A 19,140-nucleotide genomic window follows, 5' to 3' on the forward strand; every position below is an offset into this window, starting at 1 on the left:
AAGAGAATAGTGCACGTCAGGGTGGCAGGAACAAAATTGACATGGTAAGCGAAAACATGAAGAATGCGAATAAATGTGGAAAGTCGACGAAGTTGAAGCTGATGATGGGGGAGTTAGGCGCATAGGTATGTGTCCGGCGCGCGCCTAAGTCGCGCCTGGATTGGCTGATTGGACTCATATTTTGTGTTGAATAACAGAAATGTGGATTTAAAAGGGGAGAAACAATAGAAATGCGATAGTGTGAAAACTCTGCTAAAATTATGGATGCTGCGAGGCGCGGGAATTACCGCGCGATGCAGCGTATCATGGGCGCGTGAACAAGGGTTGGTGCGAGATGAAATTAAAGTGTTTGGAATTCTCATAGAGCTCCTTAAGAGCTTTAAACTGGAAGGGACAAAAAAACGCGAAATGAGATGAGGGAAACTATACAATGCCTCTAGGCGCACGCACTTGCGCGTTCTCAGGCGCAATATGGTGCGCCTGAGTCATCCCAGGGTCGCCTGAGACATGCTCTGCTTGGTGGTTGGGCCAGTGTGATGCACGGATGCTTCTACTGGCAAGGGATAGTCACTAGAAGCAAAAAGCGCGATGTGCGCGTGATCGTAGTGACAGATGGAATTACCAGAGGCAAAGTCTGGTTGACGCGAGGTGCAAACTTGAGCCTCTGAGCGGTAGAAGGCTCCTCTATAGGCGCGCTAAGGTGCAATAGATGTTAGAGTTCATCCCTGACTAAAGGCGATGCGATTGCGATAGGCGAGCGTGATTTGAGCGGTGCGTTATTGTGCAATAGATGTTTAGAGTCATCCCTGACTAAAGGCGATGCGATTGATGCTGACGTGGGCAGCAAATGCGAATTGTCAGCGTGAAAAACAGGTGAAGAAAGAGATGATGATGGGGGCAAAGAGGCGCCTGCAGTGCGTTTCTGGTTGCGCTTCGCAGGCGCGCGCTCGAGTTCGTGATCTAAAGCGATGCAGTCTGGTATAGCTTTGTGTGCTGGCGCAGTTGATGGTTCAGGTGAGCGTGAATCGCGCGAAGGCGTGGGAAAATCGTGCGCACGAGGCGCAAGGATAGGAACTGGTGGCCTTTTGTCAAGTACAACATCTGAGGATGCGCGATAGAAGAGTCCAGCTGTCACACTAGCGCTAGTGGACGTATCCTGTGTTGCGGGGCTCGCGTAGTATTGATCTTTGCGCTTAGTTACCATGGCTTGCACCGGTGCTTGCGCTGGCGCGGTCGCTGGGACTAAGTTCGCAAATGGCACTACTACAGGCGCGTTAACTGGCGCGCTTGGCGCGGGAAAGGCGCGCGCAGGTAATAGGAACTGTGCAGCTGCAAAGACGTCCATGAATGGATATGGGTCGTGTGGATAGTGGTCGGGGAACTTGATCATAAGGCGCAAGCGAATTTGCGGCTGAGATCTCTAGGGATTCCTTCCAATGAATAAGCGGTCGCGTTCGGCCTTTCCAATACGGTCTTCATCCATAAGTGGCTGCATAACCTTCCTGAATGCGCGCAAGTAATTGCTTAGTTCTGTGCAAGAGGGCATAGGTTTGTTAGCGTATTCTTGCGTGATGGCGCGTAAGTCCGCGAGTGCGTAGCGTCTCTTGCCATCCCATCCTGGATACATTACCTTCACCTCATCTAAGAAGGCGTCGTAATCGCTTACTGCCGCTTCAGGCATGCCTCCCCATAGTTCTCGATCATCGCGTTCAAGGTAGCGAATAATACCTTTGATGCGGTCGAGTCCTTGGAGTCCTGCTTCATCAGCGAGCTGCTCATATGCATCAATGAACTCGGCGAGGTTGTCTGTAGTGCCATCAAACTTGGGCGCGTTCGTCGTGCCACGGATGGGCATTCTATAAGGCATTGAAGCGCGAGAAAGGCGCGCGCGTGAGGCGCGAGAATGCGTGACTAAAGATGGTTAGCTTGTGAAAATGCAAAGAGATTGACCTATATGTGCTAAATGGCGCTAGATGCGAAGATGCGCAGAACTAGATCTTGCTGACTGTTCCCCTCGCGGTGGGCTCCAGTTGAAGGTACAACAATTCAGATGGTGAGTCTGAACAATGTTGGGTCTTGCAGAACCTAGCTGCTATTCGACCCTAAAGGGTTTCTGGACCAGGCTCAAGGCTCAGAGAAGAGGAAATATGATAGAAACTTGCTGAATACTCAGACTCATAGTAGAACTGGTGAAAAGGTAACTTTCTTATGTAAGCTACAAAAGTGCAAACATAACACTAAGGTAAAAACAGTCTCTGCAAGCCCAGCCAGAAATGAATCCCTACACCGTAGTGCTCCCCTTCTTAGCCTCGCATCCCAAATGCCCCAGGCTGAGATGACCGAGAGCATCTATTCTGTCACCCCTCTCCCTTCCCAATTCCCTTACTCCGCTCAATCACCTGAACCTTGCGGTAAAATCCATGTGGGGCAGACGGTCTACATTATAAGAAGAATTCTTTTTGCGAGCCGAGGTCTCGTTGGTCGCGGAACCGTTTGCTATTTGGCAACCTTAGATGATGAAGACTACATAATCAAGACCATTGGGTTGTAGGCAAGGACGACAATGTAGTCTTGAATGAGATCAAGATGCTGGAATTGATGTATGGCGTCCCTGGCGTTCCAAAGCTGGTGGATCATTGGGTCGTTGAACAGTCAGATGGTGATCCCGATGTTACCCGAAAATATCAGCAAAAGGAACACCGGAGTACCAGGGGCACTAGTCGTACTCATGTACGTCTTGTCTTGAAGCCATGTGGTCACCCCCTTCACATGTTCCGAATGCTGAAGGAGTTTGTGTGAGCACTAAGGGATATCGTTAAGAGTAAGTTTTTAGTCCTTTGGGGTACAGGTGTCTTGGACTGATACTCTCTGATGTTAGTTCAACAAACTGCGGTGGAGGAACATCAGATTTTGCATCGGGACTGTAGTCTCAACAACGCGATGATCCTAGATGAACTTGAAGGTACTAGTGAAGGGTTTCTTATTGACTGGGAGTTTGCCGTTCGGATTGCCACGGATCATAAATATCCCATCGGCGGTACAGTAAGTACACCTTATTCATTAAATATTCAGTTTATTAATTGATTTGCCAGGGCACAGTCCCTTTCATGTCACGCGGACTTCTCAACCAATTTGTGGTCCTGCAGCAGGAGGCAGACCTGGAATCGAAGAAGAAGCAGACAAAGAAGAAGAAAGAGACTCGGGGACGCAATTCAGTCGACAAACCAAAAACCCCGAAATCATCCTCTGATTCTCTGGCGCTACCTGTATCATATGTCATCCAAGGCTTTGCGGATGACCTGGAGTCCCTTTTTTCGTGTTCGCTTGGGTCTGCATCAAGTTTAGTGGTCCCAACGGTATGGTGCACCAGGAGCGCGTGTCCAATTTGTTGGTAGATCGTTGGACCAGCCTTGACCTGGCGTCGTGCGCAGCCTTCAAGATCGCCTTTTTCGCGTCTCCAGCAGAGGAAAAGCGTCTCACAGACGAATTTCACCCGTACTTCAAGGACCTGATCCCCCTCGCAACAGAGTGGGCGTAGAGTTCTGGTGGACAACATGATCCACCCTGTTACCTTCAACACCATTCTTGCTGTACTCAACTCTCATCTCGACAAACTCCCCGATGACGAGGAGCTCGTATCTACTGTGAACATGCTCAAGAAGGATGCTGTCATTCTCACGCACCGTGTCAAGGGCAAACATATTGCTTCAGACTCTCCCTCTGTGGTAGCACCCAAGCAGCAGAAGTCTCATCATAGTGATACCGAGTCCGACTCAGCATCGGGCAGTGACGCATGACCAGGAGGTGAAGCCTACTCATTACACATATTCAACTATTTTTCTTCTTCACTGACTTAGTATGAATGGCATGTTTAACTTTAGCAGTAGTATTTCTAGAATCTCGCTGGCTTGTACTACATGTGTTGCGTTTTTACTATAGTTCACTTATTGATACCTTACTATTGTTGTTCTAACTATATCATTCTTTTTCAAGCTTTTTTCAAGTGTTTATCTTTTTACAATCAAGATCTACTAGTAGTACGCCAGGATGTGATATATCACTACTAGTAGGTTCTGGTACGATTCATGTTATGTGTAGCATTTTTGCTTATGTGATCAGCAATCTCTCTTATGACTCTACTATTACTAATGATGAAGGTTTTTCATGCTAGTCATGCGAATCGATGTGGAGCACGACGTGATAGTATACAATCCTCGTGGTGGTATGTTTCTTTATTACTATTGCTCTTATTAATGATGAAGTTTTCTCTCGCTACCCATACGGCTATTGAGTAGTACATGGATGAGCCATGGTATAAAATCCTCGTAAGTCTGGGATAATTTATCAGAGTCACCTCTTCCTGTGTTCTCCATTACAGTCATGCCTCCTCGTGCCATCGCCAGTCCTAAGAAGAAACGATCTGGCAAGCGCAAAGGATCTGATGCTTCAAAGGCCGGCTTGCCAAAGAAGTCTCGGGCTGCAGACATTGCTGAGGTACCCAGCATGGTACCCCTCATGTCCCTCGGCCTGACTGGAGCAGAAATGGAACAAAATGCTCCCCGGTGTTCTGGTCGCCCTAATGCGGGAACTGGAGGTAGGAATGCGCAACTGGAGAAGATTGGATCAGTGCTGCAATCTAAGCCTCGGACTCAAGAACGTAAGGGTATGACGTCCCTTGGTCCCAATGTTCCAGTCAATCCTCAAGCCCCAGAACTGCATTGTAAAGGTCGAAAGAATCATTCAAAGGTAGGCATCTAATTAATTTTGTTACTCATGTTGATTGTTTCATAGGCAGTTCCTTCACCCTACAGCTCACTTGTTAGGGATGCTCTAGATGCCCCAGCCAAGGATATTATCACCACAGGGCCCAGCTTTACATCCCAGCAACCTGGTGGAAGGTTTGGATTTGTTGCTCCAACAGAAATAGCTCATTCCAGTACTGCTCAGCCAAATATTCAGGCATTGCACAACCCACATGTCACCCTTGGGGCGAAGGACACTGAGCAGCGCGCTCAGGACACCGAGCAGCGCGCTCAGGACGCTATTGCCGAGCAACGAGCTCGAGACGCTATCGCTGAGAAGCGAACTCGGGATGCAATTGCTGAGCGGCATACCCAGAACACTGTCCCTGAATATCCAGTGGTTTTGCCGAGGTCCATCTTTTTGGAGGAGAATTTAGATCCAGCCCTACGTCAGCATGATGACACTGTTAGGACTCAGCATCGTCTGACGTCGTTTGAATCCAAGGACAGTGACTCCAAAGGCTGTAGCAGTGATGACAGCGATGATAGCGATGATAAAGATGCTGATGAAGAGGACAGCGGAGAGGATGATGAGGAGGAGGGGGGAAATGACAACACGGTCAAGAGCTCACAGCAGTTTGGTTGGGGGGAGGCTGGCCGACGCCAGAAAGAACACCCAGGTACACATTCTCATGGTGTGATTTCGCTTCACTAATTCAATGTTATAGGATTTGTGGAGGATGTACCACCTTCGCAATCTCCAGTCGCTCGCCCTCTCACACCTGAAATTCAGTTCCAGTACTCACGCAATGAAGATGATGTAGTTGCCCAGACGAGCCTTGATAAAACCTCAGTAAGTTTTCTGCTCAAGCCAGGAGTAACTCTCATTTTATATTGTTTCTCCAGCAGAACAAGAGCTCTCAGGTATGGCCATATCGTTCAATTGTATCATGCTTACCATTGCCTTTATTTCAAGGACCCTCTGGATATCTCACCAGGACTGCAGCGGCAAGAGTCCCAACACATTGAGGTGAGATTAGGGAGATCATTTTAATTGACGCTCACCATCGAGCAGACCATCACCTCGAAGCCTGACGATGTACTGCAACGCCACCATAAGAAAAACGGAAAGCCGCATCTTCCTGACCCTGAATCCCTCGAACTGCTGAATCAAGTGTCTGAGTGTGATGTTCAGCCATCGAAAAACAAAAAGTCCAGGTCATCGCGTGGTGGGCCAACACCCGATCAATTATCTTGGTATGGACCACACTGGAAAAGTTTTCTGGAGGACGCCAAAGTAGAATGTCGTGCACAACACGCCCTGGAGAACCCGTTTCCAACTTTGGTGAAGAATCTTCCAGGAACAATCACTGAAGTTCTCATTGCAGTATTGGTTGTGTGGGATACGAACGGTAAACAATTTGAAGCTGGTAGGCACTTGTTCGTTCTCATTTGTTCTCAAACTAATATGTCATATTCTGATGCTGTTACAAGTAACATCGGTCACTTGGCCCCCCTATCATTTTCCCTTCATCCTCGCCCTTACCATCTACCGGCTTGTCCTCCTTTACCGACTTTCCGTTGACCGGATCCTTGGGACCGTTCCCGTCCCTCGCATCGCCCGCCTCTATGCGCGTGCACACACGTTCTTCCCCTGACTCGACCACCAAGGTGGTCTCACACCTATGACTCGGTCTGACTCGTGCCACCAATGTGGCTTTCCTCTTTCTGTTCCTTCTGACTGCGGATTCCTGCATGTTGTATTCTTACCATTGGTTCGTTCCAACATTTCTCGATCTCATTCCACATTCGACCACCCATCACTAATCCGGCTATGTTGCCAACGCACCTATACCATTCTCGTTTCCCCTTTACCCTTACCTACTGTGCGGTAGCCTTGCCCTTAACCCTCTCCACTTATTATAAGTAGTCGGTCACCCTGTACTAGATTCTCTAACTTGAATCTACTCAATCTTCCCTGGAACATACTCCTCTCTGAACGCCCCTTTGGCTTCAGTCTCTAGTATCTTTTCTTAGTTGCTCATCGCAACTAAGTCTACCTCGATCGACCTCATCGTTTGGACAAGACTGTCCTTACCTTGAGCGACTTCAAAGACATCCGTCCTAGAAGTCACGTGACACGCGCGTACTGTGATCACTGCCGACTCATCGTCGCCAGTATCACTTGCTATACCGGATCCTTCCGGTTACATCATGAACGTTAGCGGACGACGCCCCTCTTAGGGCTCCGCCTAACAGATCTATTTGAGTGCATAACAGATGCAGGGGTTTGGCCAGAACAAAAATTTAATATGACTCGGTTGGTGCGTGCATAACTGACTTTGTGCCAATATCTCGTTGACAGTCTGTATTAAAGCTGTACGACAATCTTTCGACATGGTGATCTGACTTGAAGAAAACTGCCATAAGCATTGCACCAGTATCATATTCGCTTATTCCTCCGCTTTCTGTCCCCATTCAGGAACGTGCTGCTTGGGTCGAGCATGCTGCTGCTGAATTGATCAAGGAAGCATTCTTCTTATGCTTTGGGGTGGATGATCAGGTAAGTGATCTTGTGGTGATCGCAACTCTACTGATAAAAGATTTCTAGGGGAGAACACAAAACTTCGCTCATCCCACCCTTCGTGAAGCCGTCATCATATTCTTTTACACAGGACCATATCGAATCGCACAAAGGATGCTGGAGACCTTTAGCATGGAATTGCCACTCTCATGTTTGGCTTTGGTTGCTGCAGCGGTAATTTCGTCTCCCTCGCCAATGTCGCGTGTTAATTTTCTGTCTTGAAACTAGTTCAATTGTGTCTTCGACGGTCTTGTGAAAAACGGACATGGGAAGTCATACCCAAATTTTTCCACCAAGGACTACGGCCCCGTCTATTGTCAGATGCTCAAATTGCTCAAACATATCCTTGAGGATGCATATCATGGGCCTAGGCTGTCAGCTCAACTGTGAGAATGGGCTGCAGTGGGATGGTGAGGATCTTTTCTCCGATAATTTTTTACTGATTTTCCTTTGTACAGGGCTGGAGCTATGAATCTCGAAGGAGTTGTTGAGGTGAGACACGACCACCTGAAGATTCTTCTTGACTAAAAGCTTCGTATTCCCGCTCCCCAGTTTATATCAATCAAGCATTTATTGTTTTTGGCGCATCGTATCATTGTATTCCCCGATTGTGATTTACTACTGTATCTCATGGTCATGTAATTAAATATATTGGTTTTGTTTTTTTGTTTAAAATTTTTTGCGTTGTCAAGTATGTGTAAGCAGTACAGCGAGCAAATGTCTGTACAACTCCAGGTCTCTGAGTGCTCTGTGAGTGTCTGTACAGAGATGGACAGCGAAAAAATTTGCAATTCAAGTAGAATTTCGTAATCACTGGGCGGTCTGTAGGTGTCTGTACAGAGATTCACAGTGCAAGGTGTCACTGTGATGGACTGGCTAATTGGGACCAAGCTGTAGCGCTTGCATGCTGTACAGTGCTGTACAGTGCTGCACAGCGCGAAGTAGTTTACTGATGCATAACCCATACCTTGGGTCGGATCATGATGCCGATGTAGCACCAAAATAGGAAAATATATCATGTAATCCGTATCTCAGGATGACAACAGTGGTCCAGGACTCTGAAATATCAACTTCTTTGTCATTATGAAGCCTGTCGAGATCCTAAAAAAGGGCTTAGCAAAGCTTCAACGTCAAATACAAGACCAGAAAGTAAGGCTTGAGGGTGAATTAAAGGCCTGCCAGCCCATATCAGACAGTGACCAGGAGTGGCTGGATAATGCAGGAAATCTGGTGGATGAAGAAAGAGTTGTCGATGCTTTGGACCATGCATCAAACTACGAGCGAGGGCTCAATAGGCTGAACTCACATGACAGATCTGTTGTGGAGAAGCTACAGAACATTGCCAGAGGTGGTGAGAAGAGTCATGGTCCTGCAAAGAACTCGAAGCGCAAGCGTATGACATTCCTAAATTACATGATTTATACTTAAGTCTATTTGCAGGTCCTGAAGTGCCAGTGAAAATATCTGGCAGTGACAACCAGCGAAAAGTCACGCAGAAACCAGCATTTATGAAAAAAGAAAATGCTACATTGGAGCAGAGAATTAAGATCCTCGACTGGCACCATGCTAATGGAGAAAATCAGAGCAAAACGGTGAAGCATTTTGATGCAATCTACTCAAACCTTCAACTTAAACAGCCGAGAATATCTGCCTGGTGTAAGAATGAAGAAAAATGGTGTGAGGAATATGATACCAGCACAGGTCCAGCTCGTTCAGCAAAACGGATCTGTCAGACTCAGCACCCTGAGGTCACCGAAATGTTGGATCTCTGGGTCTCAAAGGCGATGGCCGATGGAATTCTTCTCACTGGCATGGTTCTCCACCAAAAATGGACAAAATTTGTGGACTTGGTTGGTGTGCCAGAGGACAAGCGACTGAACCTTAGTGAGGGGTGGTTGACTCGGTACAAGACAAGAACTGGGTTAAAGGAAATGAAACGTCACAGCGAAGCTGCTTCAGTGACCTCCGAGACTGTTGATAAGGAACAACAGCGTGTGCAAGAGCTTATCAAAAAGTATGGATATCAGCCACGCGACATCTTCAACACAGATGAATCTTCATTATTCTATGCGTAAGTTATTTCCTCTTCGAACAGTAACAAATCCTTAACAATGTTGATCAGCATGCCTCCTGACCATGGTCTTTCAGACAAGCTGCAGTCTGGCATCAAAGGAAACAAAGTCCGGTTGACCTATTTGTTCACGACAAACGCAGATGGCTCACAGAAACTACCTCCGCTAATCATTGGAAAAGCACAAAAACCTCGCGCATTCAAGAACAAGACAGGCTCACAGCTTGGCTTTTACTATCGGAACAATGCCAAGGCATGGATGACAGCCTCGCTCTATCAAGAATGGTTGTTTGATTTGGATCAGAAGATGCGACGTGAGAGGAGGAAGATTCTTCTTTTTCAGGACAATTTTTCAGGACACATCGTTCCTGATACCCTCACCAACATTCGAGTTGAAAATTTCGAGCCGAACCTCACTGCACATGTACAGCCTAATGACCAGGGCATCATTCACTGCTTTAAGGCACATTACTGCGCCAAGTTCATCCGTCGTGCAGTTGACCACTACGAAGCCAGCATCACTCCCTCCAAAATCTACGACATTGACCAACTCAAGGCAATGAGACTTGCTCAAGATGCATGGAACAAAGTGGACACTACAACAATCTGAAACTGTTGGCGACACACCGGCATTTTACCTGACTTGGAGTCAACATCATCACCCACTCGACCCATCATTCCAATCTTGTCCCTTGTCCATTTAACGGATGCCATGAACAACCCCACTGCACATGCCGAGACACTTGTTAAAAATGCCTTGGATGATCTTGAGGCAACTGGCGCTCTCCAATCTTCGAATCGGATGGATATTGCAGGACTTCTGAACCCAGCAATCGAGACCACCAACATTTTCAATGCGACAGATGAGGATATCTTTGAGTCTGTGATGGATGCAAAGAGGTTGCAGGAGAAGGCTGCTGGAGGCAACGACAACAACAATGACTCAGATATTGATGTGCCTGCGCCAGGCCCAACACGTTGTGAAGCGCTACAGGCTACCTTAACATTGAGGAAATACCTTGGGACCTTCGACGAACCAGTTGCACGCAAGCTCGAGGTGATGTTAGGGTCGTTTGGACAGCAGAGTCTTGCAGTCGAAATGCAGGGCATGAAGGACACAACATTGACTGATTATTTTTCTCGTAAATAGCTTCATAGCACCTACTAGAGCAATACTAATGTGAGCAAGTACAAATTTTGTGTCTTCGGAGCGGTGGAATATGGCTCTCTTGGATACCCCATACTCTCTAATAGGCCATACTTTTGGGGCTATCCTGAGAGGTATGCGTTAGGAGGGAGTCGACTGTACTACATTCATTACATAATTAATTGTGCACCTGGGCTTCCCAATACTATCTGTCGGAAATTTCCCACCCTCATTGCAATAGCCAGTGATCGAGATAAGTCTTGAATTGGACATTGCAATGCATGTGACCTAATTGCAACGCAGCACAAAGCTTTGCAAATGCGACATAGATATGATAATATTTTAATAATATTGATATAGACTTCACAATCTGAGTCAGTTCCAATGCAAACATGGCCTATTTTTATGTAATTTAACAGGGCGCAAACAATCAATTGTGATCACAAATATAGCACTGCCACAGCTGATTCTGAGCCACTGCAATCAAGTGTGAGCTCCATCCAACAACCTCTTTTGTATCGTTTTCACTGTACTCTACCAGTACTCCACCTGTGACTCCCACATAACTCTTGTAATTAGAGGTGGATGTTGGTTGTCAGGGCGGCTCTAAGTACAGGTAGATACAGCAATGTAGTGCTCAGATGGATAATTGCTGGGTATTTATTGTGGGTACTTAGCAAAAATAAGCAGTAGTCGGTAGTTAGGCACTTTGGCAATGTCCTGGAATGCTATTAATATCATTTTTGGCTCTGACAACATTTGGCAAGTCCTGTAAACCTTTGTGCTTGCTGTCTGCTACAGCGAGCTCGCATTTCAAGTGTCCCTTTCACCGTTTTGCATCGGATCTTTCTTCAGACGATCATATTAAGCATACTCTACACAATCCCCTCAAAAGCATGTGCAAGTACAAATGAATTAGTCCACTGAGACCTGTAAGACATCATGTAGGGCCTGTACAGCTGCCTCTACTGCTTCCTCCTCCTCCTCCTCCTCCTCCTCCAGTTCATTCTGGGTCTCTAGGATGTCTGTATGAGATGGGATGCTGAGAGATTGAGTAGTGCTATGGTGCACATGGATGTGAGCTGGAATGATGATGTGCAGTGTGCTGGCGCTATCCCCAGGAGAAGATTTAGTGCTGTCTCTGGGTATAATACAACCACTGAATCCAGGGAGCTCGGCAATGTGTGCCAAACACTGCAAGAGATGATCATTAGCTCTACTGCATGCTAGGCGTCAAGTCCGATCTGGTAGGTAAGAGCAGGTTCCAAGGGCAGCATTTGTGCCTCGCAAGCACATAGGTAGTGGTCCTCATCTTGAATGTATGTTGCCAAATGCTGAGTCTCAACATTGATGCAAAGTATTACTTCCTTGGCACAACACATCTTAAAGTGCAAATCCATTGCTTGACGAGCAGCTGGCGTCGCCCATGGATGCTCTGACACATCTTCTTGAGCATCATGCAGTAGGTCAAAGTCGGCGAGGAATGCATATTCAATTACTTCATCCCATTTATGAGTTTGATGGGGTGGAGTGAGTGTGCAATCAAGAACAACAGTCAAATTTGAAGACCAACCACAAAGTCTAATGCATGCACAGACCTATTGATAGAAGACAGATGTTCTGTTCAGGAAATCTTGATCACTGGCGGCATCGTGCTACCTGTGTCCACTAGTAGGCATAGAAAGGGAAACGTGCAAGGTAGAAATATCGTGAAACGAAGGAGGGGCGTTGTCTTCTTAGATAGATGATCCATAGATAAACACCTACAAAATCAAAAATCTCCACGGTCAGCGATTCAGACAAATACCAATGACTGATAATGTGGTTGTTCGTGGGTGGCTCTTCCCCATCAATGTTCAATGTGGGAGAGATCTGGCAGAAGCAGATTTGTATAGTCATGGCTACAATATTGTGAACTCAGGAAAGAGGAAGAGGCATAGGCTACTGTCAGGAAATCGGCCATGAGATGATTTGAATAGATATTTCTGGCAAAATCAAACCAAATATTGACATATTATATCCAAATACATAGTATTCTATAAGCACCAGCACAATGGTGCTGGATGACAAGCGATTGCAAGAAAACTCTAATATTGATGAAGACATATATGCCTCGTACATATGATACTTTGTAGATAAATTATTGAAACAGGTCCAGCATCATGTCATAAAAATGGACCACCTGCTGCATTAAACTCACTTGATGATGGCTGTTTGCAATGAGTTCCCCCAGTCTTTAGAACATCATTCTAAGAGCCCATTCAGTGAAATAGTCCATATCTTATGGTCAGCCCAATGTGACAATCACCTGTACCATACGGGCCATCCCAGATGGGCCCATGGGCAATTGTAGCCATAACATATGGCTGGGCCCATACTAGTTGAGTAGTATACCTGTGGGCCAATGAATAAATTGTAGATATGATATATGGCTGGGCCCATAGGTAATATTATAGATGTAATATACATAATACAGCTGGGCCCATGGTGCTAGTTAGCCTCTCGGCTGGCCCATATAGTGCCTCGGCCAGCCATGACACCAAAATGTTGACCGGTCCACATGGTACCTTGGCCAGCCATGACACCAAAACATCAGCCAGTCCACATGGTACCTTGGCCAGCCATGACACCAAAACATCGGCCGGTCCACATGGTACCTTGGCCAGCCATGACACCAAAACATCAGCCAGTTCATATGGTCCCTCAGCCAGCCATTGGACTAGAACGGCTGGCAATGTGCCTGCCTCTGGCAGATGGAAGCTGGTGTGGCCTTGACCTAATGATAATGCTACCTATGACAATGCCCAAAGGCTCTACCCCTACTGACTAAGCTATGCATCGGCCGGTCCATATGGTACCTCGGCCAGCCATGACACCAAAACATCAGCCGGTCCATATGGTACCTTGGCCAGCCATGACACCAAAACATCAGCTGGTCCATATGGTACCTCGCCAGCCATGACACTAAAACATCGGCCGGTCCATATGGTACCTCGCCAGCCATGACACTAAAACATCGGCCAGTCCATATGGTACCTTGGCCAGCCATGACACCAAAACATCAGCCGGTCCATATGGTACCTCGGCCAGCCATGACACCAAAACATCGGCCGGTCCATATAATCCCTCAGCCAGCCATGACACTAAAATGTTGGCCAGTCCGTATGCTCCCTTGGCCAGCCATGACACCAAAATGCTGGCCAGTCTGTGCACACTCCGACACCACTCCCTGCTCCTCCTTCATCCATTCCTCCTCCATCTCCTGCTTCTAGGACCTGGGATACATTACAGGAGCAATGTCTGCGGCCGGTTCTGATATGGCAATACATTGCATCATGTCTTCACTCAACAACTGTTGTAGACTGCATCCGCAATCACAATCATGATGATGGCTGCCACCACTCATACAGATGCGCAGGCTCGCATACAAGAGGAACTTGATAACATCGTGGGGCATACTCAGTGTAAGTTATTCTTTGTTCATCTACTGACTGAGATAACTCCTGATTAATGCCGACATTTGATGATCAGGAAATGCTGCCGCAGGTTACCGCGTTCATGCTCGGGAGTCTCAGGTGGAGACCTGTCAATCTTGGAGGTATGTCTTATTTGAGTTGTCATGACGCAATAATGAATGACCCATCTTTCACTACAGGCTTTGCGCACCGCACGACTAAGGCCATCATTTGGAAGAACTACCTCATTCCGGCAGGTGCGACTGTTATTGGAAACCATTGGTCAGTAGGCAATCATTTTTGCCCCCCACTTTTGTATCTGACGCTCATGCTTCAGGGCTATCGCAAACGATCCAGAGGTCTTCCTGGAACTGCTAGGGCATCTCTGTGGGCTGTTGGAACCATACATTGTGGATGTGGGGTGTAGAGAATGAAGGGAAGAGTGAACAAGAAGCTATGGGCAAGTGCATGGTGAATCCTAGGAGGCATAGCTGCATATGGAGCATATGGACCTCATGTAGTACATTCTATGCAGAATCTAATTAGATCTATTTCTATATGTATGCAGACATAATTCAGATGTGCAATGTATATTTTCAGATATCATCCCACTGTTGGATTAGATACACAGATAACAAACCTACCTCCGCAAAACTTATGTATCCAGAGTCATATTAGAGTCAGCACTGTGTACCTCTCGCTAGTCTAGCGCTTCGGGATTTGTATTGTATGTGACATCTGATTATATGGTCTATCCCTACACTAATCAGGCCTGACTATTTTCTCATTTCTGCAGTGCACTAGTGCTCCTTCATGTGCATAATTCCCGAACCAGTGACTTAGTACTTAACCCTCAACAATCTATGTGCAGCCGCATGGAAAGCCGCCAGAAATCTACTGGGCGCAGCCAAACAATTCAACTGGGAGAAACTTCACGCTGCAGAGAAACCAGTACATGATTGTTTTTCTCTCTAACACCTGGTACTCTTTATTAGATGGAATACTATCAGTGTACAGACAAAGTAATATGCATAAAAGAATTGGGAGAAAGGTTCATAACAGTTCCTTGGACCTGTTGTTCTTGCCTCCTGCAGCTATTACCCTCCTACTTGAAGAACACTGCCCATTGCGCAGCTGGATCTGTACTAGGTATCCCACGCTTAGCACATTTTATGTCAGGACCAAGTCCCTTTGTTATGCCAGCGGACATGTTGCAGAGCAAGGGGATTTCAGTAGGAGGGTTGTAGATGTACACTTGACATGTGGGACAGTGATAATAACGACCTGGAAGGATAGCCGCTTCACCATCGCACAGTACTTCAACCTCGTTAAGGGTGAACGGCAGGACATGATTCCTAAAATTCTCTGGAAGAATTCCTTCAAAGCGGAAGGATAAGCAGACTCTGATACATTGGTAAAAAAAACTGATGAGGCAGTCATAGCAGAATGTATGGCGACATTTCAACCTGTCCAATAGTAAATGCAGTCAGCAGCATCTAAAATCACACCAGGATTAAACTTACATGAAAGGCCGTTCAATAACCCCTTCGCACGTTGGGCATTGCAATGCAACTTTCACAGCGTGCTTCAACTAAAGGATGGGAATCAGTTTTTTGAAGGTAAATCAGTGAAGGCCAGGTGTGTACATGCTCATGGGTAGTGACAACATTATCTCACTCCATGAAGGCCTGCTCTCGCTCATGTTTTGCTGTGTTAAGCTCCTGGTGAGCCAACCATCAGAAAAAAAGAGGATTATCAATGATGATATTAGTATGCATTACTTGGCTCTCTCAGGTGCGGTATGTCTGCAGCGAGGGCATTAACTTCCATTGCTGTCTAACAAGAGACGGCGCTGTCAGTGAAAAGTGACAGGTTCAGGGACGACCAATGCAAACGTACTTTGCACGTAGCCTGGAGCTCAAGGCGAAATGTGTCATTGTTACTTGTTACAGAAGTGATACATGAAGTGTGATTAGGGCTTGACTTTGAGGATGAGGAATGAAGGTTGTAAGTTTTGCTAAAGTAATTCTGGCGGATGATTTTGCTGTGGGAAGGACTCATCAGAGAGAGTGAGCTATACTGGGACTTCAAATTGATGTTGTGAGATGATACATTTTTAAATCATGACGCACGAACAAAGGACTAGTAGTGATTATCAGGGATTGCCTAAATCGTCCCCACCCTCTTACAATTTCACATTGTGAATGCCACCAGTGGTGAGTCTATGACCCTGGTGCGAAATGGTGCGTGAAAGTCGGACTATGTGTCAATGCTAAGAAGCGAAATCAACATGTTGTCAAAAGAAAGCAGAAACTGGTTACCTAAGGCCGAGTGCTGCCGTGGTCCGGTTCAGTCCGGTTGAGCAGGGGTTGAGCAAGGAGAGCTGAACTTGGGTCCGGTTCTACCAGAGTCGACAAACCTTGGACCGAACCTTTGCAAACCATTTAGAGCGGTCAGGTTTGGTTTTTTTGGGGGGGTTGAACGTGAACCAGACTCTAAAATATCTATGAAGATATATAAAGTTAGAGTGAAGACGCAATGCAATGTAAGAGCTTACCATATCAGAACCAGCCACAAACATTGCTCCTGCAATGTATCCCAGGTCCTTGTCTTCGAGCTGGTACTGTTTCTGATGCTCTAAAGTGAAACTTGCAAAGGATGGCCTTGCAGTCCCCTCATGCTTGACGATGGTGAGTGAGAACATATATCATCAGAAGAAAATCACGAACCATTCGTCTTCGCACTGCATCCAACTGCCTGTTATAGAGAGAATGTTCTTCCTTGTGCCATGCATTCAGCTGACTGAGGTAGCCCGGGACAAAACACAGGATTGGATACGTATCCGCAAGGTATGCTCCGGCCTTGTCTGAGCAAGAACACAGGTCCATATTGTTCTGTCCATCTCGCAAATTGAAACAGCACACTGCATGAGGGGTTAGATAGAGATCATGTTGGTGTCCCTTGGCAATGACTTACTATGACTTTGGCATCGTATTTCCTAACAGCCAACGTCCAGGAGGTCCAGGGGGTAATGGCATCTGCCTTGCGGCCTGATATCATTGTTTCACCATCCAGGACTCCAGATGGCACGACTCTGTTGGTGGTGGACATGGAGAGCCTGACATGCCTTGTGTGCTGATCTCGCTGACTAGGGAGAGGCGGGCGCGGTTATCAGCGGATGGTGGAAGACAGCGGGCAGACAGACCTGCAATGCGGCTGACACACATCCTGCAAGACTCCACGGAAACTCCCGACACAGCATGGACTGAAACATGGACGAACCTGACCATTAATGGTTAGGTTCGAACTATGGCAGCATTAAACTTAGTAAGTTACCTAATGTCTTCATAAAGAACTAGTTATGACTAGTGGAAGTGGCGACACAAAGATAAAGATTGGTCAAAAATTGGTTGGTGTCTTAGAATCTGTCCGGAACATATCTTGAGCCTCTTGCCTTTGTTGAAGCATATCATATTTAAGGCGCTGTAAGGTCCATGATAAGGCATTGAACTGTCCTTCAACTTACTACTACACATCAGACAACACACTTCACATACGATGACTGAGTGCAAATGCTACCAAGGACTAATAATGAGACCTATTTCGATGTACTCCCGAGCTACCATAGAGGATAGCGACCTTGACTCAGAAGGTGATACTTATTTTTCGACCTCATGCACTCAGCCTGATGATGCATGCAGACTTCTGGATGGCCCACTCTAACAAAGAATCAGAATCACAAGAATCAGAGGAAGAAGAGGAATCTGATGATGATGTCAAATTCCATGACCCCCGCATTGAGTATCTGTTCAAACTGGCCAACCAGTGTTGGGATTTTCATCCATTTGTGGTCGACATTCTCCGTGAGGTAAGCAATCATATTGGCATTCAGGCACTTCTTCAATTTACTCAATGCTTTACAGTTCAATAGATGAGACCCTATCATTGAGGGACCACAGGGGGTTCAACTCCTCGATGATTTGGCAGTCGTGTATGATGCAGTAAATATTTTCATTGTTTGACAGAGTCCGTCGGATGCCTCTAACTAATCTTTCCAGTTGAGTGACATCCCGATGTCACATTTGCAACCTGCCATTCGTGCGATAGTCTATTGGGCTCAGATCATACTGCCAGAGTGACCTACTGAAGATGCAGCTCGAAGCAGTGGCACATTGTAGTCTTTGTTACACTGACCATCGGTCGGCGTGTGCGAACTAGGATGGGTCTTCTCAGCGACGACTCGAGTGAGTCTACTGAAGCTGAGCGTGGTCTAGCCTTGACGGAACGTCAAGGATTCCTCCGGCGATCTCGGTAAGATGGCGCTCGTCGAGATGCAGGGCTAGCGGATATGTGCTAAGTCGTATGGGGGCGACTTAGAAGTGCGGTCTCACACAAGGAAGCTGGTAGGCTTAGATGAGCAAGTTCTAGGGATGAACCTAGTAGATTAAAGTAAAGTCTAAGTACAATAATCTGTGTCTACTTATAGGGAAGTGCTACAAGTATTCTAGCTCAGTCTGTAATCAATAGTATATCGTAAATCTATGATAGCCAGACATGAGGTTCAGATAAGATACATGAGGCTTAACCTCTGATCAAGCATGCTGCGCCAAGGGCAGCTGCGCATAGGTACAGGAAGCGCCGAGCGCTGTAGAGACTCATGCCTCTCATTGTGCAATATGGCAGTTTTCACTGGGGAGTACATGGCACGAACTTGTAGCATCACTCTGTGTGCTACCTGCAGCTATCTCTATATGAGGCGCAGCTTTCCCGCGCTTCACGATGTATATGCGCGCGCGCTTTCCCGCGCTGTAGCGCCCTATAGTGCCAGCCATCCAGAAGCATCCATCCACTGTCCACCAAGTTCCCTAGTGCGTATATTTCCATTTCTCACATTTGCATATTGTTCCATCTTTATTTTTATCATGGACCCTTACTTACATATATCTTTACATACCTTACTCGGTAGCGCTTCGGCTCCGCATGACAGCGCTTAGGCGCCATACTTAAGCGCCAGCAGTACATACACTTAGAAAACTTACTCTCCCACCAGAACGACAGAGGACTTACTGGTTACTACCCACTATTCACCTAGCAGAACATAGTAGAAATCTATTTGTTTACACCTCGCATCTCTCTTCTCT

At 46.6% G+C, this 19,140-nt stretch overlaps 7 protein-coding genes across 7 annotated transcripts; 5 read left to right on the top strand and 2 right to left on the bottom strand.

Annotated features, from left to right (window-relative positions):
• Nucleotides 1–2,668: 2,668 nt before the first annotated feature.
• Nucleotides 2,669–3,797, top strand: F5147DRAFT_782401 (uncharacterized protein; the record flags this gene model as incomplete). Its single annotated transcript, XM_041442755.1, has 5 exons — nt 2,669–2,730; nt 2,808–2,821; nt 2,879–3,042; nt 3,093–3,356; nt 3,528–3,797. The coding sequence occupies 5 exons, from the start codon at nt 2,669–2,671 to the stop codon at nt 3,795–3,797; spliced, it is 774 nt and encodes a 257-aa protein (XP_041284536.1).
• A 583-nt stretch (nt 3,798–4,380) lies between these two features.
• On the top strand, nt 4,381–7,888 carry F5147DRAFT_841890 (uncharacterized protein; the record flags this gene model as incomplete). Its single annotated transcript, XM_041444410.1, has 10 exons — nt 4,381–4,746; nt 4,792–5,422; nt 5,471–5,595; nt 5,649–5,666; nt 5,719–5,772; nt 5,818–6,172; nt 7,184–7,305; nt 7,354–7,500; nt 7,555–7,712; nt 7,785–7,888. The coding sequence occupies 10 exons, from the start codon at nt 4,381–4,383 to the stop codon at nt 7,852–7,854; spliced, it is 2,046 nt and encodes a 681-aa protein (XP_041284537.1). The 3' UTR covers nt 7,855–7,888.
• Nucleotides 7,889–10,244: 2,356 nt separating this feature from the next.
• On the top strand, nt 10,245–10,517 carry F5147DRAFT_621906 (uncharacterized protein; the record flags this gene model as incomplete). The annotated part of the gene is made up of 1 exon (XM_041432634.1): nt 10,245–10,517. A coding segment is annotated over exon 1 (234 nt), but the record flags the coding sequence as incomplete, so codon positions are not given.
• A 1,253-nt stretch (nt 10,518–11,770) lies between these two features.
• On the bottom strand, nt 11,771–12,073 carry F5147DRAFT_589403 (uncharacterized protein; the record flags this gene model as incomplete). Its single annotated transcript, XM_041432141.1, has 1 exon — nt 11,771–12,073. A coding segment is annotated over one exon (303 nt), but the record flags the coding sequence as incomplete, so codon positions are not given.
• Nucleotides 12,074–12,972: 899 nt separating this feature from the next.
• Nucleotides 12,973–13,417, top strand: F5147DRAFT_659773 (uncharacterized protein; the record flags this gene model as incomplete). Its single annotated transcript, XM_041434622.1, has 3 exons — nt 12,973–12,988; nt 13,021–13,307; nt 13,355–13,417. 3 exons carry the CDS (start codon nt 12,973–12,975, stop codon nt 13,415–13,417), a joined length of 366 nt encoding a protein of 121 aa, XP_041284540.1.
• A 533-nt stretch (nt 13,418–13,950) lies between these two features.
• Nucleotides 13,951–14,213, top strand: F5147DRAFT_731633 (uncharacterized protein; the record flags this gene model as incomplete). The annotated part of the gene is made up of 2 exons (XM_041439406.1): nt 13,951–14,003; nt 14,056–14,213. Coding segments are annotated over exons 1-2 (151 nt in total), but the record flags the coding sequence as incomplete, so codon positions are not given.
• Nucleotides 14,214–16,494: 2,281 nt separating this feature from the next.
• F5147DRAFT_796878 (uncharacterized protein) lies at nt 16,495–17,110 on the bottom strand (the record flags this gene model as incomplete). Its single annotated transcript, XM_041443180.1, has 4 exons — nt 16,495–16,503; nt 16,557–16,679; nt 16,729–16,893; nt 16,976–17,110. The coding sequence occupies 4 exons, from the start codon at nt 17,108–17,110 to the stop codon at nt 16,495–16,497; spliced, it is 432 nt and encodes a 143-aa protein (XP_041284542.1).
• Between the last annotated feature and the right edge of the window lie 2,030 nt (nt 17,111–19,140).

This window comes from Suillus discolor (assembly GCF_016758755.1).
Source record: "Suillus discolor strain FC423 chromosome Unknown F5147scaffold_209, whole genome shotgun sequence".
Taxonomy (NCBI): Eukaryota; Fungi; Basidiomycota; class Agaricomycetes; order Boletales; family Suillaceae; genus Suillus; species Suillus discolor.